Here is a 25,828-nt window from a genome sequence, read left to right on the forward strand (position 1 = left end):
TCGTTTAGAAGGTAAGCTTGAAGTGAAAGGAACAATGCACAATAGATGACAATTATCAAGTAAGGCCTTTCAAAAAAAATTATTGAACTAAAATTTAATTTGTCATGAAGGTGATGAAAGGATCCCATGATATAAATACTTGTGAGAAGACAAAAAAATCTTACTAGTGTTGATGAATTGGAGGGTCCCTTTCAAAAGTCAATTAATATATGTATTAATCGGTTTTTGAAATTAAGTATCGAATCAGTTCAATTATTTATGTTTAGTCAGAGTATTTTTAAAAGGTAATGACTTGAAAAATATTGTGTTTAAAGAGTTGGTTAAGACATTAGAAAGTAAGTGTGGAGAGTTAAAATTGGGTGCAACTAGTAAAAAAAGATTAAAAATTGTGATATTATCCTTGCAATTAAGCGTGGATGAAAATTCATTGATGGTTGGTATTTAAATTCAACTTGTGTCACTCATGTATGCTTCCAAAATTTTTTTTGTAATTTACAAATTTAATTTTGTACTCTCTTTCAGGTGGTATGATCAATATCCAAAGATACCTTAGAATCTAAAATCATAGCGTATTAGACTTAAAATGATATGAATTTTCTACCAACTTGAAGTGATAAAATTCGCACAAGGTGGCATGGTCCTCAATCTATTCCCCGCGCTCCATAAAGTCGTTGAATTGGGTTGAAAAAAAAAAAAAAAATCTTTGAATTGGTGGAACCTGGAATAAAGATAGTAGAAAATAAACTTTAGGAAAGTCCGACCTCCTAACTAGGGAAAAGACTAAAAGGCTAGAAGAAGAGGACAGAGGTTAATCTGAAAATTACCGTCGCCGAAACCGTTGTTGGAGGCGGAGGAGGTGGTCCTTGATTGTTGATCCCGTGACCGCGAGGCTCTTCATTGCTTCAACGGAAAGGATGGGGATTTCAACGGTGGAGGAAGGGAGCCCCGGAAAGGAGCAGCAGGCCGCTGGATTGGGGATTCTCCTTCAGATTATGATGCTCGTCCTCTCTTTCGTCCTCGGCCATGTTCTTCGCCGTCACAGATTCTATTATCTTCCTGAGGCCAGCGCTTCTTTGCTTATCGGTTAGTCAATTCCTTCCTGATTATATTTCTATCTTATATTTCTACTTCCTCGGTCACGAAAATAATCTTTCTACCAGGTTTGATTGTTGGGGGACTTGCTAACATCTCCGACACTGAAACAAGCATAAGGTCCTCCATTGCTTCCTATTATTATATATTCTTTTCTTTCTTCGCAGTTTTCCATTTCAATCTTCTGTGACTAAATTGGAAACCCTGATTTCATTTCCTATTCCTCGGCAGGGCGTGGTTCAATTTCCATGAGGAGTTCTTTTTCCTCTTTCTCCTACCTCCAATCATCTTATATCCTTTCTTTTTTTTATAAGTAAAGATTTGATTCCTACTTTTTCTTTTTCAATGTATTTGCCTCCCATATATTAACATGTCTACACATTTCTCTTATTTCTTAATCTCAGTTGCCTTCTATAGCTAATTGTTTTTCTTAACTCCCTCTTCCGGCACTCAATCAGGGTTCAGCCTATCACCTGTAAGTAGTATTTCTGTCTCTATATCACATATAACTACATACTTGCATTGTGTTGTGCATGTTGGTCCTTCCTTTAGTTCTCACCTTGTTTTCCCCCTTTTGGCAGAAACCCTTTTTCTCCAACTTTGGGGCCATTGTCACATTTGCTATCCTAGGGACTCTTATAGCTTCAGTTGTTACAGGCGTTTTAGTGTGAGTATTTCTTCATTATAAAGATATCAGTCTTTTGCATGATGAAAGAGTCTTACCTTGTTCTCACTACCTTTTAACCCCCTCATATTTTACAGCTACCTCGGTGGTCTCATGTACCTCATGTACAGACTTCCTTTTGTTGAATGCCTAATGTTTGGTGCTCTTATATCAGCAACCGATCCTGTTACTGTTCTTTCCATATTTCAGGTTTTTATTTTCTGCCTTGCTGGCTATCTGTTGTGTCAGGGTTAAGGTTAAACAAAAACATAAGTATACTATTCTAATACATGGCATACACCTCCTACAAGACCAAAGAGTGCAAATCAATAAAGATTGTTTAACAATCAATTTCAATTATCTGAAATAGTAGTAGCTTTCACTCATTTAATCGTGCTGCAGTCAAAATGAGTGTTTTCTGCTTTGAAGTATCAATATATGGCTTATTTCTTTATTGGGAAAAATGATGTTATTGAGATTAACTTAGGGTCCATCTGATTGCCACTTTTGCTATTTGCTTTTGTTTCCAAAATAATTGCTAAAAAGCAAAATAAATTATGACCAAGGATGAACGAATAACTTAAATGCAACACCAAATCTTACAAAATTGTTTTATTAAAGTATAATCATGCTTTTCATTCTCCAAAAAGAATTGCAATTTTAGTTCTTAGTATTACTTTTGGATTGGAATATGCTGTTTTACTTTTTTCTTCAAAAAGCATAAGGCAAGTACCAAAAGAAAAAACCTAATGGGACCTTTAAGATAACATAATAGTGAAGCAACTGTGCTAAACAAAAAAAAGAAGAAGACAAGCTTAGATATACTCTTATTCCCTTGATCTCTAGCTCTGTCTTTGCTTAGCTGCTTTAACTTTTGCAAATACTTTTGGTAATTTTAACCTTCTACTGGTAATGGTTCTTTGAAGGATTTATGGTTTTTCTTTTTCCTAGTCCACCACTTAACAAGACTTTCTTTATCTTAGACAAAATTTCAAGTCCTAGCTTTTATGTTAGGAGAAATATCAAAGTAGTTTTTCTTTTTCCTTTCATCTCCTGAGAAGTTATAATGCTAGTCTCTAAGTAGTAAATGTATTGGTAAATTATCCCATTTCAACTTTTAGATCACGTCTCCATTCGTAATGATCTTAATTGCAGGAACTTGGCACTGATATGAACCTTTATGCTTTGGTGTTTGGTGAATCTGTCTTGAATGACGCTGTAAGTTGTAGTAGCATGCTATTGATCCCCTTGTTTCCTGTTTTTAACATCTTGTGCTGCGCATGCACAATATTTACTGGGTGAATTGGTTCTTTTTGTAGATGGCAATATCTTTGTACAGGTACGTGAAGTACTTGCATTTGTCCTTTGTTATTGGAATGGGTAGTTATCAGTTTTAAATCGAGTGTTGCTTCTTTATGCAGGACAATGTCCCTTGTAAGAAGTCATGTCTCATCTGGACAAAACTTCTTTATGGTGATTGTCAGGTTTCTTGAGACCTTTGTTGGCTCAATGTCTGCAGGTCTGTCTTAACTTTTGGATTTGTTGAAACTTATCATTTCTCTCTTAAATCTATATACTAGTTAATTGTTTTTAATTGGAAATGAAAAGCAAAAATTGTTTTGCTAAGCTTCATCTTGCAAGTGAATACATGGTAAATGTTTATTTTTTTCATCTTGCAATCTAGCTGTAATTATGGTTTATCTTTCTTTAAGTTATCATTCATATCATTGATTGTTTCACAAGTATTAAAGTGCATATATTGTTTTTTACAAAGAGTGAGAGAATGTTTTACTATCTTTTTCTTTTATGTTTTAACTTCTCTAATGGCCTGGCTAAACATTTTTTTAGTCTACCTTAAATAATAATACCAGGTTTCTACTTTGGGTGCAATAGATGCAAGATCCTTCCCACACTCACCCACCTGAACATCCCAAGAAGAAAAAAAACCAAGCTGGAACTTAAAAACAATAATCAGCTAAATCCTGTACAGATCTTAGCATCTTTATCTTTTGATATAATCTTTGAGAATGAAGAAAATTATGGTATCATTAATACTACAGAATCTTACACAAAAAATTTATTACTGTTTTGTACCCATTGCAAGTGTCAAAACATTTATGCAGCTCTATAACCTTTAAAGACATGTTTCAAACACAAAGGAACTTCCTCTTTATACTGGCATGCAAGAAGCTTTCAAAGAATCTGTTGCAACAACTAGAATTTTAATTCCTTTATCTCTGGCTGTAGTCATCCTCATATTATGCCAAGCTCATGGAAATGAATACTAGCAGGTTAACAGACATAAGTAAAAGCCAATAACCTCTCCGCTAAGTTCATCACAGTTCAGGATATTAGAAGCTGTTATTAGGTTTCTCCCATTCACAAGCTTTCTAAGTTCATGCTGATAATTGACTGCCATACCTATTCTCTATTCCTATACTATGAGTTTCCACTTGAATTTGAAATGCACATGGTAAGAGAAATTTAATGAGCTACAGCATGATATTCCTACTTTTTCACCAACCAAGTGTCCGATCTAAATGAGATAGGCAATATATGGTTGCTACCCAAGTTTTCCTTACTCTAAAATCTTATCTATGATTGTATAGCACCCAAGTTTTCTGTACGTCTAAAATCTTATCTATGATTGTATAGTTTTTATGGATCCAGATGGCTTTAGCAAGACCAGAAATAACATTTAACAATCAACAATCATCCTTTTCTAGTATAGTAAATCTTTACTCTTTCATCTGCTCTTTAGAGTTGGGCTTGAGATAACCCTTGTTGGTGAATAATGCAACTTCCTAACCAAATTTGCCCAAGGAAGATAGACAAATTGATCTATTATAGCCAATCAATTACTTAAATACTTCCAATTCTATTTTTATAAGAAACAAATTCCTCGTGGCTGGTTTGAAGCTGCTGGTGGTAGAATCAACCTTCAACTTCTCCAGACAAACATCTTAAACTTTTTCCAGAAGTATTTTCTCCCAAACAATTTATTATTGGATCTTTGAGGAACCAACAATCCCAATAAAAGATAGAGAGAGAATTATTACTATTTCTTAACGAACTTCTACTTTTATTCTGGTCTTCAAAAGCTTGTTCCAAGTTTTTGGAAAAGCCATGCATTCATAATACAAACGTAGTGGAAAATTTAAACCTTTCTCTTCGACACGAATGTAGTTTGGTTGTTTAATATAGATAATCCTAACCAATAGCTAGAAGATTATTATACTTTTAAGTCTTTGATGTCAAAATGAAGAGGCTACCACAACAAAGATATTGAGATCATCTACCCACCAAGCTCGGGATTCTGCAAACCTCAAGCTGAATAAGTGTCTAGCTTCCAATGGTGATCCACACATATGGAAGTTGAACACCGAAGGTGAATGGGTTTTGCCTATGTATTTGAGCCTAGTGCTCGCTAGGGAGTTTCTCACTTCTTTAAGGAGTAGCCAAAAACCAGCAAGAACAAAAAAGGAAGACGAATGCTGATACCGATGGTTTTAACCTAGGGCTGTTGATATCCATGGTCTAGAGGAGGTTAGTGGCTATCAATTTCTCTCCTCTCTTTTCTTGCTTGCCAATTAAGTTTTTGGGATGTCTTTAGAGTGCAACATAAGCATATATTTATAAGCGATTCAAACCCTAATAGGTTTATCATAACGTTTATGCTAATTATGGAAATGTCTCAATTTAATTGAACTCTTTCAATTAAATCTAATGAAGTTCAAAACTTTTTTGCAATCAAGTCCAACTTAATTCCCCATTTTACATTCGTACTTTGACATCCTTTGTATGTGAACTTTGTGATAAATATGAACTATTTTGCATTCATCATCAATTTCGAAATTGATTAGGTCATATTATAAGTCAAGATTGGCATATAACAATATGTCATCATTACCCAAATGTTAAGAAGAGTCAAAGATGTTTGACTTAACTCTTTAGTGCTCAATCTTCGAATGTATTTCAATACTTCATCATCCAATATTCTGATAAATCAAAGAGCATGGTACAATATAAGTCTATATCATATCTAGTTCTTAAAAGTTGTTCTTAATTCCTTAATGAAATTCAAAAAACTCATTTTTGGAATCTTTGTTCAACCTTGGCTAAGAATTTCCTTGACTTAAGACATTTCAAGACGTAATAGGATATCTCCCTTAAGATCACTTAGGGTAATGTATCCTTTATTAATCATTCATTTATTTTCATGTGTTTCCCAATATATCTACCTCATTGTACATCTTGGTTAGAACTACCTAAGATTGTGTCAGATTTAAGCAATCCTCCCATAAGATAACTTGATGATCTTAAGTCTAAGGATCACAAACACAATTGACACATGAGAATGTTTCTCATAAATACTTGGGTGAACTATTAAATGGAGTTCTTATGGTGGGTCATGTTCAATGAACTTGTTTTTTTAACAAGCATTCACATATTAGTTTCAAGTATGTCCATACTTCAATCTATGAAACCGATTGCTTACTTTATAAGCGAAGGACATAACATGTGCTAGTCTCTCGACTTTTATCAATAACTTGTCTGGATAAAATATTGAGTAGGAACTATTTAGGAATGATGCGGTGATGCAATAAGGATTTCATAAGTATAACTCTTTATAATTCCTTTTGCAAGGCATATTCATTGAATGGACTTTTTATACGGTCCCTTGAAATGGATCGAATTATAGGATGGTGTGTGGAAGGGTTTGGCTAAGTTTGAGGTACGCTAGGTACTTGGGTGGAAGGCTTCTTTTTTCGACCTATGTTTGTAGTGCTGGCTTGTTAAAGAGAACCTGTAGATCTCTTGAGTTTTAAGTACTCAAAAACTTGAATAGATTCTGAACAACCTTTTTTATTAACTTCACTCCTTTTTAACTAGAACTTGGTGGAATAACCACCCTTAAAGCAAGAAAGTGGAAAGGTGGAGACACAACCTCCAATAACACGAAATAGAAAACTACCACTAACAATAAAATATGGTGGAGGCACAACCTGCAATAGCATGAAATGGAAAACTACCACTAACACTAAAATAGGAACCACAATGAAACTGTTAACAATAAACTGGCAGCAACCAACAGCGACCAACCAGTTATGTTGATTTAGTTTATACTTCCCGTGTGAATCTCTCGTAAACTAAGGGATTATCTGATGTGCTAACATTACTCCCTTCCTTCAAATCGCGCTTGTCCTCAAGCGTGAAGTGTGGAAAGCACTCCATGGATGAAACAGTCTCCCAAGATGCCTCTGCTGGAGAAGTGTCTTGCTAGTGAATCAAGACCTGGAGGGAACTCCAACTTATAAGCCATAGGTCCAAGACGTTACAAAATTGTGAAAGGACCATAGAACCTTGGCAGCAGTTTGTGGTGACGACGATTAGCCAAGGAGAGCTATCGATATGGCTGTAATCGTAAAAGGACCCTATCCCTTACTTGAAATTCAATATTACGGTGCTTGGAATCATAAATAGTTTTCATCTTATGTTGGGCATACGACAAGTTTTGCCTTAATGATTTAAGGATCATATCTGGAGATTGTAAGGCCTGATCCACAACATCCAATTTGGAAATTCCAGGACAATAGGATAGTAGGCACGGCGGTGGTTGCCCATACACAGCTTCAAAAGGTGTGGTTTGTAGTGAAGAATGAAAACTAGTATTATATGAATACTCTGCCCAAGACAACGAATCCATCCATTTGGTAGGATGAGCACTGGTGAAACATCTTAAGTACATCTCCACAGTTCGGTTGACAACTGCAGTCTGGCCGTCTGATTGGGGGTGGTAAGCGGAGCTGAAACATAGCTTGGTGCTGCTAAGACGAAAAAGTTCCTTCCAAAATGCACTTGTAAAGGTGACATCTTTGTCACTCACCATTCTTTCAGGTAACCCATGTAATTTGAAAATATTGTAAAGGCCTATGGGTTCTTGGAATAAGGAAACAAAATCTCGCAGGAGTCGCTGTAAATCAGCATGGTAATCTTCTACCGTAACAACTTGAATCTCAGCGCTTTGGTCTGGTTTTGGAAGTTTTAATTCCATATAATTCTATCTGTTTCTCAAGTTTAGTAAAAGACATCCACATATTTGTAAAGTCCCACAAGATGGGTCCCAAAGTCTTTAACCAATTGACACTTAATACGACATCAAAACCGCTTAAAGTGAGAACATATAAATCAATAAAGAAAGTGTGATTGCCTAACAGGGAGTGACATTCCCTCGCATTGACCTGAACTTCTAATTCTCTCTCCATTTGCAACTACAACTCGCAATCCATCTCGTCTTTTCACCTGGAGATTAAATTGCGATACAAAATTGGAGTCTACAAAACTGAGTACTACCAGAGTCTACTAAGGTCAGAGCTGGGTTACCATTCAATTTGCCTTGCAGACGCATGTTCTGAGGAGTACTAATACTGATGATGTGATGCAGGCGCATATGAAAATTTATTTAGTATTTTAGTTAGTTTAGGATTTTATTTTATTTATTTAGTTTGAAATTCTTTTTCCTATCTTTATTAGAATTTTAGTACTTTAAGTCTTTATTTAGGATTAGAATTATTATTTGATTAAGATTTATCTTAACTATTATAAATAAGTATCTTAGGTAAAAGATTATCATCTTTTGTTATTTTGAATATTTATTCAAGAGGTTTCTTTGAAAACCCAATTATCTTTTTATTGTTCCAACACAATCAACCCTATTCTAGCCCTAATTGTTGAGTTCTAATTGCCCTAAACCTTTCGGCTACATCAAGTGGTATCAGAGCAAACGATCTTACTATCCTATAAGGATTTGAGTTAGGAGATTATGGTTGGTCGAGCTAGAGGTCGAGGTAGAGGCAATCAGCCCCAACAAGCTGAGTTGGCAGAGATGCGGAGAATGATTGATGACTTGACCCGGGCTGTGCAAGCCTTGCAGCGTCAGGAACCAGTGGAAGCCCGAATGGAGAATCCGGAAGGTGACCACAACCCCCTTGAGATTCACGATCTCGAGGATGATGACGAATTTGAGAACGAGAACCCCTTTCATGAAGATGGACCCGTAAATCAAGCGGCAAGAGTTGGATTGGAAGGCCGGTTATTACATGCTCTTGATTTAAACAGTGGAGGAATCAGGATCGAAGTAACTGATTTTCATGGAAAATTTCATGCGGAAGAATATTTGGATTGGGAAGCTAGTTTGGAAAATTACTTTGAATGGAAACCCATGGCAGAAAATCGGAAAGTGTTATTTGTAAAGTTGAAATTAAAGGGTACTGCACTTCAATGGTGGAAGAGAGTTGAAGAGCAACGTGCACGACAAGGTAAGCTTAAAATCAGCACTTGGGAGCACATGAAAAGCAAATTACGAAAGCAATTTTTACCTGCTGATTATACTATGGAATTATATGAAAAGTTTCATTGTTTGAAGCAAAATAACATGACCGTTGAGGAGTACACATCGGAATTCAATAACTTATCAATTCGGGTTGGGTTAGCTGAGACTAACGAACAAATTACTTCTCGTTATCTTGCTGGTTTAAATCATTCTATTAGAGACGAGATGGGAGTAGTTCGTTTATACAACATTGAAGATGCTCGTCAATATGCTCTATCAGCAGAAAAACGGGTTTTACGCTATGGTGCTAGAAAGCCTTTATATGGCACCCATTGGCAAAATAATTCTGAAGCAAGACGAGGTTATCCAACATCCCAACAAAATTATCAAGGGGCTGCCACAATCAATAAAACTAATAGAGGTGCAACCAATGTTGAAAAGAATGATAAAGGCAAGAGTATAATGCCTTATGGAGGACAAAACAGTTCTGGTTCTTCTACAAATAAAGGAGGCAGCAATTCCCATATTCGATGTTTTACTTGTGGGGAAAAGGGGCACACTTCTTTTGCTTGCCCACAACGAAGGGTGAACTTAGCAGAATTAGGGGAAGAGTTAGAGCCTGTTTATGATGAGTATGAGGAGGAGGTAGAGGAAATCGATGTTTATCCTGCACAAGGTGAGTCATTAGTGGTACGAAGAGTAATGACAACAACAGTAAATGAGGAAGCAGAAGATTGGAAGAGGCGAAGTATTTTTCGCACACGAGTTGTTTGTGAAGGTAAAGTGTGTGATCTTGTCATTGATGGAGGAAGCATGGAAAATATTATTTCAAAAGAGGCAGTGAACAAATTAAAGCTTCCTACAAACAAACATCCTTATCCTTACAAGATTGGGTGGCTAAAGAAGGGACACGAAGTACCAGTAACTACTCAATGTTTGGTGAAATTTACTATGGGAGATAACTTGGATGATGAGGCCCTATGTGATGTTGTGCCAATGGATGTTGGTCATATTCTTGTGGGTAGACCTTGGTTGTATGATCACGATATGGTTCATAAGACGAAGTCAAATACCTATTCTTTCTACAAGAATAACAAGAGGTACACTTTATATCCTCTTAGAGAAGAGACTAAGAAATCAGCAAACAACAAGATCAGCAAGATCACTGGGTATTTATCTGCTGAAAATTTTGAAGCTGAAGGTAGTGAGATGGGTATTATGTATGCTTTGGTAACTAAGCATTTAAAAAGTGATCAGATGAGTAAATCTCCTCAATATCCAACAGAAATTCAGCAGTTATTGAAGGAGTTTGGAGAATTGTTCAATGAGGATTTGCCGACAAGTCTACCACCTTTACGAAGCATCCAACATGCAATTGATTTGGTACCAGGAGCAGCATTACCAAATCTGCCAGCATATAGAATGCCACCTATGCAGCGAGCTGAGGTACAAAGACAGGTTGAGGAGTTGTTGGAGAAAGGTCTAGTGCGTGAAAGTAAAAGTCCTTGTGCTTGCCCTGCTTTGTTAGCTCCTAAGAAAGATGGTTCATGGAGGATGTGTGTGGACAGTCGTGCCATAAATAAAATTACAATCAAGTATCGTTTTCCCATTCCTCGATTAGATGAGATGCTTGATCAATTAGTTGGTTCAAGAGTGTTTTCAAAGATCGATTTGAAGAGCGGATACCATCAAATTAGAATGAGGGATGGAGATGAATGGAAAACAGCTTTCAAAACCCCGGATGGATTATTTGAATGGTTGGTGATGCCATTTGGCCTTTCAAATGCACCAAGCACATTCATGAGAGTCATGGCAGAGGTACTCAAGCCCTTCTTGAATTCATTTGTGGTGGTTTACTTTGATGATATTTTGATCTATAGCCACACTAAGGAAAAGCACTTAAAACATTTACGACAAGTTTTAGAAGTTCTTCAAAAGGAGCAGCTTTATATAAACTTGAAAAAGTGCAGTTTTATGCAACCAGAAGTGGTATTTCTTGGTTTCATTGTGTCTGCAGAGGGTTTGAAACCAGATCCAGAGAAGATTCGTGCAATTTCAGAGTGGCCAGCACCTACATCTATCAAAGAAGTAAGGAGTTTTCATGGTTTGGCATCTTTTTATAGGAGATTCATTCGAAATTTTAGTTCTATTATGAGTCCTATAACTGAATCTTTGAAGAAAGATGGATTTGAATGGTCACATTCTGCACAAAAAGCCTTCGAAAGAGTTAAAGCTTTGATGACTGAAGCCCCAGTTCTCGCACTACCAGATTTTGAGAAGTTATTTGTTGTTGAGTGTGATGCTTCATATGTAGGAATTGGAGCAGTTCTTAGTCAAGATGGAAGGCCTATAGAGTTTTTTAGTGAAAAGTTGACAGACTCTAGACGACGTTATTCAACTTATGACTTAGAGTTTTATGCTTTGGTAAGGGCCATTCGTCATTGGCAGCACTACTTGGCTTATCGTGAGTTTGCTGTTTATTCTGACCATCAAGCTTTAAGGTATTTGCATTCGCAGAAAAAGCTTAGTAATCAACATGCTAAGTGGAGTTCTTTTCTCAATGAATTTAATTTCTCTTTAAAATATAAATCTGGGCAGTCTAATACTGTGGCTGATGCTTTGAGTAGGCGATGTAAAATGTTATCAGTTATGAGCACTCAAGTCACAGGATTTGAAGAACTTAAAAATCAGTATAGTTCTGATTCATATTTCAGCAAGATAATAGCTGATTTGCAGGGTTCATTACAAGCTGAAAATTTACCTTATAGATTGCACGAAGATTATTTATTCAAAGGTAACCAGTTGTGCATTCCAGAAGGATCTTTAAGGGAGCAAATCATTAGAGAACTTCATGGGAATGGTTTAGGAGGACATTTTGGGAGAGACAAGACTTTGGCAATGGTGGCTGATCGTTATTATTGGCCAAAAATGCGCCGAGATGTGGAGAGGTTGGTGAAAAGATGTCCAGCTTGTTTATTTGGTAAAGGCAGTGCTCAAAACACTGGTTTATATGTTCCTTTACCTGAGCCAGATGCACCTTGGATTCATTTGAGTATGGATTTTGTTTTGGGACTTCCAAAGACAGCAAAAGGATTTGATTCTATCTTTGTGGTGGTGGATCGGTTTTCAAAAATGGCACATTTTATTCCGTGTTTTAGGACTTCTAATGCAACTCATATTGCTGAATTATTCTTTCGTGAGATTGTAAGATTACACGGAATTCCAACTTCCATTGTTTCTGATAGAGATGTGAAGTTTATGGGACATTTTTGGAGAACTTTGTGGAGGAAATTTGGGACAGAGTTGAAGTATTCTAGTACTTGCCATCCGCAAACAGATGGTCAAACAGAAGTTGTGAATCGAAGTTTGGGTAATATGTTAAGATGTCTTATTCAAAATAACCCAAAGACTTGGGATTTAGTCATACCCCAAGCTGAATTTGCTTACAACAATTCTGTCAATCGAAGCATAAAGAAGACACCATTTGAGGCTGCATATGGGTTAAAACCTCAACATGTGCTAGATTTAGTACCCCTACCACAAGAAGCTAGAGTGAGTAATGAAGGAGAGTTATTTGCTGACCATATTCGGAAAATTCATGAAGAGGTAAAGGCTGCTTTAAAGGCCAGCAATGCAGAATATTCTTTTACAGCAAATCAACATCGTCGCAAGCAGGAATTTGAGGAAGGTGATCAAGTACTTGTGCACTTGAGGCAAGAAAGATTTCCTAAGGGTACTTATCACAAACTCAAGTCTAGAAAGTTTGGACCTTGTAAGGTGTTAAAGAAAATCAGTTCAAATGCCTATTTAATTGAGTTACCACCTGAGTTACAAATCAGTCCTATTTTCAATATTTTGGACTTGTATCCATTTGATGGATGTGATGGAACTGCATCTACCATAGACGCTCAAATTCAGCACCTTCCAATTGCTGAGGTTGAAGTTATTGAGGATGTGCTAGATGTAAAAGAGGTTCGATCTAGACGAGGGAACCCGTATAGACGATTTTTAGTGAAATGGCTTGGTAAACCTGCTAATGAAAGCACTTGGATTGCAGAAGAAGAATTGAAAAGAGTGGATCCCGACATCTATGAGGAGTATGTCAAGGCCTACTCGTCGGAGTCGAGTCTTTTCTGACCCGAGGGGACTGATGCAGGCGCATATGAAAATTTATTTAGTATTTTAGTTAGTTTAGGATTTTATTTTATTTATTTAGTTTGAAATTCTTTTTCCTATCTTTATTAGAATTTTAGTACTTTAAGTCTTTATTTAGGATTAGAATTATTATTTGATTAAGATTTATCTTAACTATTATAAATAAGTATCTTAGGTAAAAGATTATCATCTTTTGTTATTTTGAATATTTATTCAAGAGGTTTCTTTGAAAACCCAATTATCTTTTTATTGTTCCAACACAATCAACCCTATTCTAGCCCTAATTGTTGAGTTCTAATTGCCCTAAACCTTTCGGCTACATCATGATGGCATTCAATGAGATCTTCGGTTGATCAGTATTAGTAGGTGGCTCATATTCAGTTTGCTGTTCATCTCCTTCTTCAACTGAGTCAATCCTGAACAATTTCTTACGTTGCTGGCCTTTGACAAATGGCTCATCACAATTGAAGCAAAGACCTTTAAGTCGCGTCTCCTCCATTTCATCCTTGGTCAATTTTTTTACAAATCTTGTACGATGTTGAAGTGGTGTATCAGGGGGTTTTGATCGTCGAACCTCTGATATTGGTGTCCGAGTGGGTTGCCCCTTGCGTTCATAGAGCCGGGATATACTCATTGCAATTGCTAAATCTGACAGATTGTGGAGCTCTACTTCGACTGCAATATATTCCGCAAGGCTGCTGATGTACAGTTCAATTTTTTGTGCTTGAATGAGAGTGCCTGCCCGTGAAGCCAATTGCTCAAAATTTTCTTGGTAATCTGGCACAGTGCCACTTTGTCGCAATTTCGCCAATTCTCCCAACTTATGACTCCTTATAGGTGGGCCAAATCGCAGGTGACGTCGTTTGAATTCATCCCAAGAAGGTTGTGGCGAGTCAACTTCCATTTGAAGGAACCATAGCTGCGCATTTCCCTCCAAGTGGAAAGAGGTAAGGCTAATCTTTTCTTCTTTGGGTGTTAATTGGTGGCGAAAGAAATGCTCGCATCTGCTCAACAACCCTAAGGGATCTTCTTGGCCATTGAATCGTGGAAAATCCAACTTTGTGAACTTAGGGATGATGGCGCCTCCCCTATGGTTTCGAATCCTGTACCTCTTGCTACGCTTTTGCCCTTATGGCTTCGATTGTTACTGCCCTCCTCTGTAGATATGAGATTAACTTTGGAAGCTGCTAAATCCCTGGTGAGTTCATCCAGTCAAGCATTTATGGCTTCTTGTCGGGCCAAATTGGCTGCACGTTCATCTTGGAACAATTGTAAAAGTTACTGCAATTGCTGCTGAATAGGGTCCCCATAACATTAGGCTCTGATACCAAATTGATACGGTTCCTTGAAACGGATCGAGTTATGGAACGGTGTGTGGAAGGGTTTGGCTTAGTTTGAGGTACGCTAGGTACTTGGGTGGAAGGTTTCTTTTTTCGACCTATGTTTGTAGTGCTGGCTCGTTAGAGAAAACCTGCTGATCTCTTGAGTTTTAAGTACTCAAAAACTTGAATAGATTCTGAACAACCTCTTTTATTAACTTCACTCCTTTTTAACTACAACTTGGTGGAATAACCACTCTTAAAGCAAGAAAGTGGAAAGGTGGAGGCACAACCTCCAATAACATGAAATAGAAAACTACCACTAACAATAAAATAGGGTGGAGACACAACCTTCAACAACATGAAATGGAAAATTACCACTAACACTAAAATAGGAACCACAATGAAATTGTTAACAATAAACTGCCAGCAACCAACAGCAACCAATCAGATATGTTGATTTAGTTTATACTTCCTATGTGTGAATCACTTTTAAACTAAGGGATTATCTGATGTGCTAACAACTTTATTTTTATAAGTAAAAAACATAGAAATGTATAGATTCATAGATAAAGAAAACTTTTTATTAGTGCAATGCATAAAATTGATATCAATGTTTTTACCAGAACATGTCAATTGGCTTGCATGGCACACATAGTCCCCATCACCAAGTCCCACTACATAAATTAGGAGATTTTCTACTCCTGCTTTTATTTATTTATTTACATAATACATTCACCTTACCCTCCTAGATTGTTTTTTTTTTTTAATTTTTAATATGGAGTCAAATGCTTATATAAATTAGGTTTAAGTGCAAGAAACACGAAAAGCTTTCTGCATTCATCCTCAACCTTCTTGTAGCCTGCTTAATCAGAAGAAAGACTCCATTCCAGTAAACTTGTAGGCTGGGCAGAAAACAGTTGACAATTTGCTAGTTCACCGCATAGGACAAGAAGCGGCCCTGTCCAAGAAGCATTTAGATCATCTATGCAAATTGGCTGAGTTGGAAATTAATTAAAGCTGACATGCCATTTGAACAACATGGCGCAGCTCTAGATTTTAAGAACCTCTTAAAAATTAACTCAATCTAGTAACATGCAGTGGCTTACTATAAATTTGCAGTTCGGCACAGATGCCAACTACCATGGTGAATGGTAGCATTTTTTTAATGATAAAATAGAAACCCAAATGGAGAGAATGAATACAAAATTTTGTTGAAAGAAAGAAAAATATATAGTGATAAAAAAAAATCAATTTCTAATTTCTCTGCGTAGTTTTTTTTTTTGTTAACTTATTGATTGTATCATCTACCTATCCCATACTTTTATGTCCTTTTGATCACAATAACTAAGAATTCTTTCCATGTTGCTCTGCAGGTGTCGGAGTTGGATTTACTTCTGCTCTAATATCCTTTCTGATCAATCTTTTGTATTCATATGCCATGTTTTATACCATAAACTAGAAGCTGTTATTGTTTACTTTTAAACCCTTAACTCCAAGAACCTCTTTAAGTATGCAGGATTGGATATTGACAAAGTGAGCACTGCATTTGAATCTTTCGGTTCCTTTAGCGAATTCTTTTGATTTCAAATACTTATGAAAATTGCTGATTTCAATATCAATCATTGTACTCTTGTCAGTCTTCAAAACTTGGAGTGCTGTCTTTTTGTTCTTTTTCCTTATTTCTCGTAAGCAATTTTCTGGACCATTTATGTTCTCTTCTTTCCCACCTTTTATACTGAATGGATTCATGGGGCAGTTAGTTATAAAATTATCTCATATTTCTAGGTACATGCTTGCAGAAGGTCTCAGCCTCTCTGGTATTGTATCAATATTGTTTACAGGAATTGTAAGTGAACATGTAATATTGATTGAGTAATAGTATATTGCATGCTTATGCAGCATAATGAACTTTTTATTTGTTTCTGTTTTAGGTTATGAAGCACTACACATACTCAAATTTGTCAGAAAATTCTCAGCGCTTTGTATCTGCTTTTTTTCACTTAATATCATCACTGGCTGAGACATTTACGTGAGTTATCTTTATGTGATATGAACTGATTTAATTTGTCCAATATGATAACTTTCCATGTTGAAGCTTGATTCTTTTGTTCAATTTTGCAGATTTATATACATGGGTTTTGATATTGCCATGGAAAAGCACAGCTGGTCACATGTTGGATTTATCTTTTTCTCAATTGTATCCTTAAATTATTATTATTATTATTATTATTTTTTTGTGTGAAACTAGGTCTCTGATAGCTGCATTAAATTACAGTCTTATCGTATCCCTTGACTTGCTTCACAATTATCTTAGTTATTTATTGGAGTTGCCAGGTAAATGAGCTCTATATTATGATTTATGGACCTTGGAATCTAAATATTGTTGATCTTTCAATTTTCATATTAGGCATCATTGATGGATCTTTCGTAAAATAATTAATCAGGTTGTGTAATTAAATCTTTAGGGCAGCCAATGTCTTTTCTTGTGCATATCTGGTCAATTCGGTTCGTCCTGTACATCGGCAAATACCTTTAAATCATCAAAAAGCACTTTGGTATAGTGGTAAGAAAAATCCAAGTTTCATCCTAATTGGTTTTATACTATTTTCATATTATTAAATTATTATTGACTTGATTAGGACTTCGAGGGGCTATGGCTTTTGCCCTTGCTCTGCAATCTGTTCATGATCTTCCAGAAGGACATGGCCAGACTATATTCACTGCAACAACTGCCATTGTTGTTTTGACGGTATGTTAGACGAAGCTTATCTTTAAATTAAGAAAACTTTTGTTAGACATATGCTGAAAAATAATTTACAAAACTGAAAATTTTGCTTATCCATTAAGTGCTCATTGCTTAGATCTTAAGGCAATATTTATTTACAAATTACTGCAATACCATTTCATTTGAAATATCCAGCTACCTGGGGAGAGAAAAGTGAAGCATAAATTCTTTATTTCTCTGTTCCTTTCCCTTCCCATAGTTTAGCGAAAAGAAAATTGACAAATGGTTTAGTCTTGGCACTAATTATGCTTCCTTCAGCATGCATCTAACAGTAAAGTGCCAGTCAAGTCATAATTGGTTTATACTAGTGTGAGCTGTGAAGGACCAATTGATGTAATTGGTTTATAATTGGTTTTTATACTAGTAAAGTTGGTCATCAAATTCATGCTTACCTTTAGCATGCATTATTGGTTCACTAAAAAATTCAGTAACTTTTTCCTTTGAATTATAATCTGTTGAAAATCACATCAACTTCTTCCAGCTTTGCATTATATTTAGAGTCCTCTACTAGGGTAGCTTATTCATTCTCTCAACTGCATAACCCAAGAAAATATAGTTGGAATTAGAATTATAAATTTTGTTTATATTGTCATCCTCTTTTAGTATTTATGAAGACGTTCAACTTTGATATGCTGGTTTGAGTGTTTTGACTGGCTCATTAGCTTGTTTTGGTGATATGCAATGGTTCATGAGCATGTTTTTAGGCACTTTCCAATCACGAGTTTTGATACTAGTCTAAAATTGAATTGAAATCTTTCATGTCCAATGTTATGTGAATAACTGCATCTTCTGCATTGCATTATCCTTTCAAGAGTTATAAATAAATCGCAGTCTGCATGTGATAATTGATACTTATCCTTTGAGTAACTGATAATTTTTTCTAAATGTTACAGGTGTTGTTAATTGGAGGTTCAACAGGTACGATGCTAGGAGCTCTGCAAGTTGTAGGAGATGGCCATGATGGCCACTTTAGGTGAAGTAAGTTTCACTAAAAATCTAGTATCTAGGTTTTAAATTAAAGGTTCAATAAAAACACACACTTATGATAATTTGTGGACAGCTAATCCTCATTGGTTTCCCTTTGTTCTGTGTGTCTGAATGTGGTTATGCATGTTATTTTTATTTTTGGGGATTGACTGTGGGTATGTATTTAAAAATATATGTTTCATAGTAATTTAGTTGCATTAGTCTAATAATTTGAGTTTAGTGATTTCCCTTCATCATCTTTCCTATGATGGAAGTGTTATATACTGTGTTACTTGAATTTGGGATTTGAGTGTTGTTATATGGGTATGTGTGCAGCACAGGTACATTCAATTTTTTCTATGTTTTAACTGATATTTGGAGGGCCAGACTTCCATATCATGTCTGCCTAATATGTGTTGGATATGAGGTAGTTCAAGAAAAATAAAGAGTCTGAGCAACATAGGTTATAATAATCCTAAAATGTCAAATTGAATTTTTTTACAGTTAGAATTTTTGCAATGTACTATTATAGCTTTCTTGACTTAAGCACCTTGTTCTATTTTTAGTTTATACCTTATCTGTATTTTGTTGCTTTCTTATTTCACAATTTCCAGTTTTTGTGGCAATATATTAGAAGCTTTTCTATTTGCTTACTTGCCATTGCTTATGTTTCAACACAAAACCTGAGATGCTCAGAAAGAATTTAGATCCTTTAATTGAAGTCCTATTATCAAAGGTTCAAAAAAAATGAAGGGCCAAATGACATGAGGGTGGTACCTAAGACTTACATCAACAGGAAGAGCTTACAAAATTTCTATGCCGGACTTTCTGTCAAGCAACATATGTATGTGAACTCGAGACAGTGACTTCTTTTTTGTCATTACTGTCTGGTGGACGCATGGTGGTGGGTAGAAGGAATATTTGTGAAAGGCAAATGTAGCCTCATATGGAACACTTATCACGAAGTTCTTTGTCCACTTTAGTTTCTGGATTGATTTGTAGTATTTTTTGGCAAATGAGTTCATTTTATTGAAACAACAAAGTCATCTGGTTAAAATAACAAGTAAGAAGTGGAGTTCAATATTTTTTCAGATCCACATGGCGACTTTCCTGCATCTGTCTTAGCCTGACCTGTATTGGTGAATTTTTTATGAATGGTTCAAATCGATGAGAATCAAGTATAAAACTTGAAGTAGAAACTGCTGCTGCCATCATGATGGTTGTTTTGATTTTTTCTGTTGTGAGTGATTTTATTGTCACTAGTATTTATTTATATATTTCATTGCAGATCTTTGACGGTAATAATGGATATGTTGCTCCAACTTATAATGAAGATGGAACAACAGGGAACAGGTTTAAGATGAAACTGAAAGAGTTCCATAAAAGGTAATATCTAGAAATTTCACCTTCAATCAAGATCAGGGATCTATGGATTAATCATCTAATTTATTTCCCTTTTTTTTTTTTAAATTTAAAACCGTTTCCCACCCTGCAGCACAGCATCATTCTCTGCATTAGATAGGAATTACCTCACCCCATTCTTCACAAGCCAGAATGGAGATGATGAAGAAGAGCATGGTAAGATGACTTTTTATTTTTTATTGGATATATGCATTTTTGTTATCTCCTTTCTTTTCGGATGGCTTACTCTGTTGAGTATCATTGTCCTGATTTGTAACTTATTGCTTGGTTCTATCAATCTGGGTGGTCAAATTACTTTGTGTTAAGCTCAGGATGGTGGTTTATACAATATTGGAAGACTGGTTTGAAATTATGTATTGTTGCTTTGTTCTCTTATGGTTTTCTTTCCTTTTGTTTTTCACTTTTTAAGCATTCTTTCCCAAACTATTTTATCGTGTTGTTGAGGTAATGTGGTTTTTAGTTTGAAGAATTGTTTCTTGATAGGTACGTATGTTTCTCTGCTTTGCTTGATATTTGGGTGTGAGCTTTATTAGCATCTACAGAGTGCCACTGACTGAGTTTGGTACCAAAAAAGCAATTAAGTTTGTCAAAATATATGAGTAATAAGTTATTCATCCTTATTACTTTTCTCACAAATGAGAGTTTGGCTCCCATTCTTTCTAGGTTTTCTTGCACTTAAGTAAAAACTACTCATGTATTCTTAATGACCCGCGTAGTGGTTATCAGAAATCTAGTTGTGTGATTTTGGGTTCAAAGAATGGTTTTTTGGCTGGAATTCATATGCTGTGTCGCAAATCTTTGCACTGGTATTTATTAGCAAATGCCTATGGTTGATCCTCTTATCTTCATTTGTCTGACTATATTATCTTCAGATGAATTATATCTTCTATATTACGGCCTTTGCATCAGATGACTGCCTTAAGTTGACTGCTTCAGTTTTTCATGGCAGTGTATTTATGTAAATCTCACTTTTTGGATACTTATCAGATGACCCAATGCCCAGTTCTAGAAACGGAGGGTTTCATGACCATAGCTAATCTCAGTGACAATCAAACGAGGACACGTATGCCACTTGATGGAATTAACTTCGTAGATATTTTTACATATGATCAAGCACATTGCATGTCTGGTTGGAGGAACTGGAACTGTGCATACATTCTACCTTTTTACAATAAAAAATTTCATATCAAGAGATCTATCTATGACATGACATCGTCTGTATAGTTAGCATTCTTTTCACGATTTCTTTTAGGGATTGATTACATGCTTATTATCTGCCAAGGATTTTTAAATGCTGGAGTTGTGTAGGAGATAATGCATATTAAATGTTTATAGAGGTTGTTTTCACAATTTACCATTGATTCTTGTTTTATGGAGAGGAAATTATGTAATGTAGTTCACAGAGGGAAATCTTTTTAAAATAAAAAATTATGGTGCTCTGCCCCTTTTAATTTATTATATGTGACGTTTCTATCATGTGTGTTTATATATATATATATATTGATCATTTCACCGGTGAAGAGGGTGTTTTTGTAAGTTCAATGGTATCTCTCTCAACATATTGTTTTCATTGCTAAGTACCAATGAGTTTGATTATTATGTTCTAGCTTTAGTGTTTAGTGTGAAAGAGTGTGAATGAATTACATTCAAGTGAAAGCGGGAGACTCATACATTAATTTTTACTTTTTTAATGTTAAAATTTTTTGTTTAGATTTTTTATTTGTGTTTTTTAATTATTTTTTAAAATAAAATATAAATAAATAATAAATAATAAAAATTAATACACAATAGACCATGAGTTATAAAATTATATTTTCAATGGGTTTAATCTAAATCTCTCGAAGGTTACCTTAACTATGGTTAAATTTAAATTCTGGCCTTGGGTTGATCGGCCTCTGGATTCTTTCTTTTTTGTTTCACCTTTTTTCAAAACCAGAACGAGGTCGTTTATGAAAGGATATATAACTCCTTAAAGCTCTTAAATCCTCATTTTCCTTCCGTTCATTATCTCTTAAAGCTTAACCTTTCCCACTCTTTCTCTCTCCTCGTACTCCATCTTATTGCTGTGTATCAAACCCAGATCTTGATCGGACTATGGTTGTTGTGTCGATAAATTTAAAAAAGATCACTTTTTAAAAAAGTTGTTTTATCATATTATTGTTCAAAGATTATATTTGAATGGTATGAATAATTGCTCTTTTGTAAAGTAATTATTAAAATAATATTTTTATTCAAAGGTTGTGACTTGTAATATGTAAAAGTATATTTAAGGCATATAGGTGTCTTAATGAAAAAGTTGTGATTTGAAGAATTTTAAGGTATTTTAAAGATTTTTAAGAATTTTAAAAATTTTAAGGTCTTCTAAATATTTTAAAGATTTTTTGAAGTATTTTTAAGGATTTTAAGCTAAGGTTTTTAATGGATTTTAAAGAAATTTTAAGGATTTTTAAAGATGCTTAATGTCTTTTTAAGGATTGTTAAGGTTTATTAAGGTTTTCTCAAGATTTTGAAGCTTTTTAAAAGGTTTTTTAAGGATTTTTAACGTTTTTATTTATTTTAGAAGATTTTTAAGTAATTTTTATAGTTTTTTTAAAGGATTTTGAAATATTTTTATGTTTAAAAAGATTTTTAAAATTAAGAATTTAGTTTTTTAAAGGATTTTAATTATTTTTATTTTTTAAAAGGATTTTTTAAAGGTTTTTAATAGTTTTTTTTAATGATTTTTATGAATTTTTAAGGCTTTTTATAGATTTTTAAATATTTTAAGGACTTTTAAAATTAAGTATTTTTTAGGTTTTTTATAGTTATTTTAAGGATTTTCACAGTTTTTTAAGGTTTTTTAATTTATTTTTAAGGATTTTTATGGATTTGTAAAGATTTTATGTATTTTTAAGCATTTTTTAGTATTTAATGATTTTTAGAATATTTTTAAGGATTTTTAAATTTAAGGATTTCAAGATTTTTTATAGTTTTTAAGGATTTTTAAAGATTCTTAGGGATTATTAATGATTTTTAAGATTTTAAGGTTTTTTTTATGTATTTTTAAGAATTTTTAAGTATCTTTAAGGATTTTTAGGTGACTTAAGGTTATTTAAGGATTTTGTAGAATTTTGAAGGATTTGAAAAGATTATTAAGGATTTTTTTAGGTTTTTTTATGGATTTTTAAATATTTGTAAGGTTTTTATGGGTTTTAAAATATTCTAAAGGATTTTTTAGATTAATGATTTTAAGTTATTTATATTTTTTTCAAGCATTTTTAAGGGTTTTTTGTGTATTTTTTAAAAGTTTTTAATGATTTTAAAAGATGTTGAAGGATTTTTAAGGTTATACATTTTAACATTTTTTTTATAAATATTTAAGAATTTTTAAAAATTTTTTAAGATCTTTTTAAGGCTATTAAAGTTTTTTTTAAGATTTTCAAAAGATTTTAAAGGATTTTAAGGGATTTTAAAGTAAACTTAAGGATATTTAAGAATTTTTAGTAGACTTATGGATATTTAAAGATTTTAACGATTTTCAAGGATTATTAAGGATTTAAGGTTTTATATTGTTTTTTAAGGATTTTTTAGGGTTTATAGTTTTTTTAAGGAATCTGAGAGATTGTTAATGGTTTTTACGAGATTTTTAAAGATTTTTTAATTTTAAAAAATTTTTTTTAAAGGATTTTTAAGGATATTTAAAGATTTCTACAGATTTTTTTTTATAGATTTTAAAGGTTTTTTTTAAGTATTTTTAAAGAGTTTTAAGGAAACTTGAGAATATTTAAGAATTTTTTAAGCATTTTATGATTTAGGGTTTAGGGGTTAGGTTTATAGTTTAGGGTTTAGGATTAAGGGTTTGGGGTTTAGGTTCGGGGGTTCGGGGTTTGAGGGTTTGGGGTTGGGGGTTCAGGGTTTCGGGTTTCGAGTTTAGGTTTTTTTTTTTTATGCTAGAAGTTCACGCAGGGCCTAACTACTCTGTTAAATTTTATTTAATTACGAAATAAAAAGTACAAAGAAGGGGGACTTAAACCGTACCTTCAAGTTACATGATCTTGAGAAAGTTTCAAAGAAGCACCTAGAGTAAGGAAAACCATTTTACGTGCATAACTTTTGATGCTACAGTAAAACAGATATTCCCTACTATTACATTGAGACAATAAACTAAAGTAAAATTTAAAAGAGAAAATGTAAATAAGAAAAGTACCCAGAATGGTGTGTTTCATTTTATGACCATATTTTTTACTATCGTTATAAAATTGAAACACTCCTATATTACAAAAATCTATGTGAATAACAAAATAAGAAAAATAAACTAGGAGTAATAACTTTATCAAATCTAAGAATACCTCTAAGTTGACCTTCTGCTTGTGAAAATGCCAGCAAGTTCTGGTGCGTATGCCCCTGATTTGAGAGATGGTCTGCCTCCTGGTTCCCTTCTCGATGGATGTGTGAAATCAGAAAAGAGATACCACTTAAAGATCTACAAATGAAAGGGAGCTAATACCGAGTCCTAGAGGATCCCTAATGACCCTCATTTATCATGTGTACCACTACTTTTGCATCTCCAAAGTCTAGTAACGTTGTACTCAAGACACAAAAGTAAACCCCTGTGTAGAGCCATTAACTCTGCCTGTAATGAGTCATATGGTCCAAAATTTTCAGAAAATCCAAAAATCATGGTACCTGTATGGTCTCGAAGAAGTCCTCATCCGGCAGCGTTTTGAAAATTATGCTTGGAACTCCCATCAACATTCAACTTAAACTCACCTGCTGATGGTTTATGCCAAGAGAATATTTTTGGAGGATGTGGGGTTGCCTGCTGAAATATTAGATCCCATGCCTGAGCAATCTGAAGATCTCCCCTCCATTGCCACCGATGGAATTGCCTCCCCTGAAATAATTGGTGGATGAGTTTGAGTACTCTCCATACCACTCTGTTAGGATACATACCAAGGTCCTTATGCTTCGCATCATTCCTTTCAACCCATAAGAACCAGAAAATGAATAATGGCATTAACTTGCGTATGTGTCATTTTTTTGTATAATCACCAAAGTACAACCATGCCCATATAATCTGATAGACAGTCTGGGGATAAGCAATGTTGATTTGGAAAAATTTCGTAAAATAATTCCAAACTTGTGTAGCTATTGAGCATTCCCACATGACATGCAAGAGAGACTCTTCTGAGTTACAGTGTTGGCATTTGGAAGCTAACTGGAATCCCTTGGTTTTCAACCGTGAATCAATTGGTATCTAATCTTGTAATAACCTCCATAGAAAGAAGGAAGTTGTAAGAGGAATGCATTTATGCCAAATTAAATTGAATACAGGATTTATCGACTGTCACAGTCGAATTATCTCCCAAGCGGACTTAGTAGTGAATTGCCCATCCAAGGTAAGAACCCAATATGCCTTATCATCATTGGGAGGATCGATAGAAATTTTTAAGATTTCCGCCACAACATCCTCCAGTAACACATTGTTCAGCTTACCCACATCCCATTTGCCATTATCATAGAAATAGCAAACTCTTGTCATAGATGATGCAAAGGATGGAAATCGACTAACCAAGGGTGCTTCACCCATCCAACAATCATGTCAGAAAAATAACTCGCCCTGACCTAATCCGCCACCTAATGTGGGTGCTTCACCTAATCGCCCTTACTAAGAATCTAAATAACGTATGAACATCACCCTTTATCGTTTGCGACTTTGTAGAATTTTTTGCTATTTTCACTACATCTTTTGGTTTGCCTGTGCCGTGCTGTCCCTTCGCTGCCAACCCTCTTTCTCCTGTAGTTTTTGTTTGACCATGCATATCATGCACGTGAATGAGTTCTAGCCTGACACCTTCCGCTAAACTCAACTTTGCAGCACGTGCTGTCACCATCCCGCCTCCAGTCAATTGTTCATCACGACCGTTCTAGTCGTTTGTGCCCATCCACTGTACGTCCGCCACATGCCTATTCCTGACCACCGCGTCCTCTTACGGTTTGCAGATGAGTAACCGCGTATTATTTTCATCTTCCATTATCTTTACAAGCGTTGTTAAATCCTTCCTCACACTCATGACTTTATTTAATTGTTCTCGCTGGCCACGTTCCAC

The 25,828-nt window shown here is 34.7% G+C and overlaps 1 protein-coding gene across 1 annotated transcript; it reads left to right on the forward strand.

The window, feature by feature from the left end:
• The first annotated feature begins 612 nt into the window (after positions 1-612).
• On the forward strand, positions 613-21,197 carry LOC18597381 (sodium/hydrogen exchanger 6-like). Its single transcript, XM_088807310.1, is given in 23 exon segments — positions 613-1,083; positions 1,161-1,212; positions 1,324-1,383; positions 1,543-1,567; positions 1,674-1,759; positions 1,855-1,966; positions 2,912-2,974; positions 3,076-3,095; positions 3,178-3,275; positions 15,940-15,968; positions 16,067-16,098; positions 16,204-16,251; positions 16,352-16,412; positions 16,498-16,595; positions 16,688-16,763; positions 16,881-16,900; positions 17,032-17,129; positions 17,206-17,315; positions 18,245-18,303; positions 18,305-18,350; positions 19,606-19,703; positions 19,813-19,895; positions 20,727-21,197. Coding segments are annotated over 23 exon segments (1,593 nt in total). The 5' UTR covers positions 613-914; the 3' UTR covers positions 20,777-21,197.
• Positions 21,198-25,828: the final 4,631 nt, after the last annotated feature.

Source organism: Theobroma cacao, chromosome 6 (assembly GCF_053813885.1).
Source record: "Theobroma cacao isolate CCN51 chromosome 6, ASM5381388v1, whole genome shotgun sequence".
NCBI classification, from domain to species: domain Eukaryota; kingdom Viridiplantae; phylum Streptophyta; class Magnoliopsida; order Malvales; family Malvaceae; genus Theobroma; species Theobroma cacao.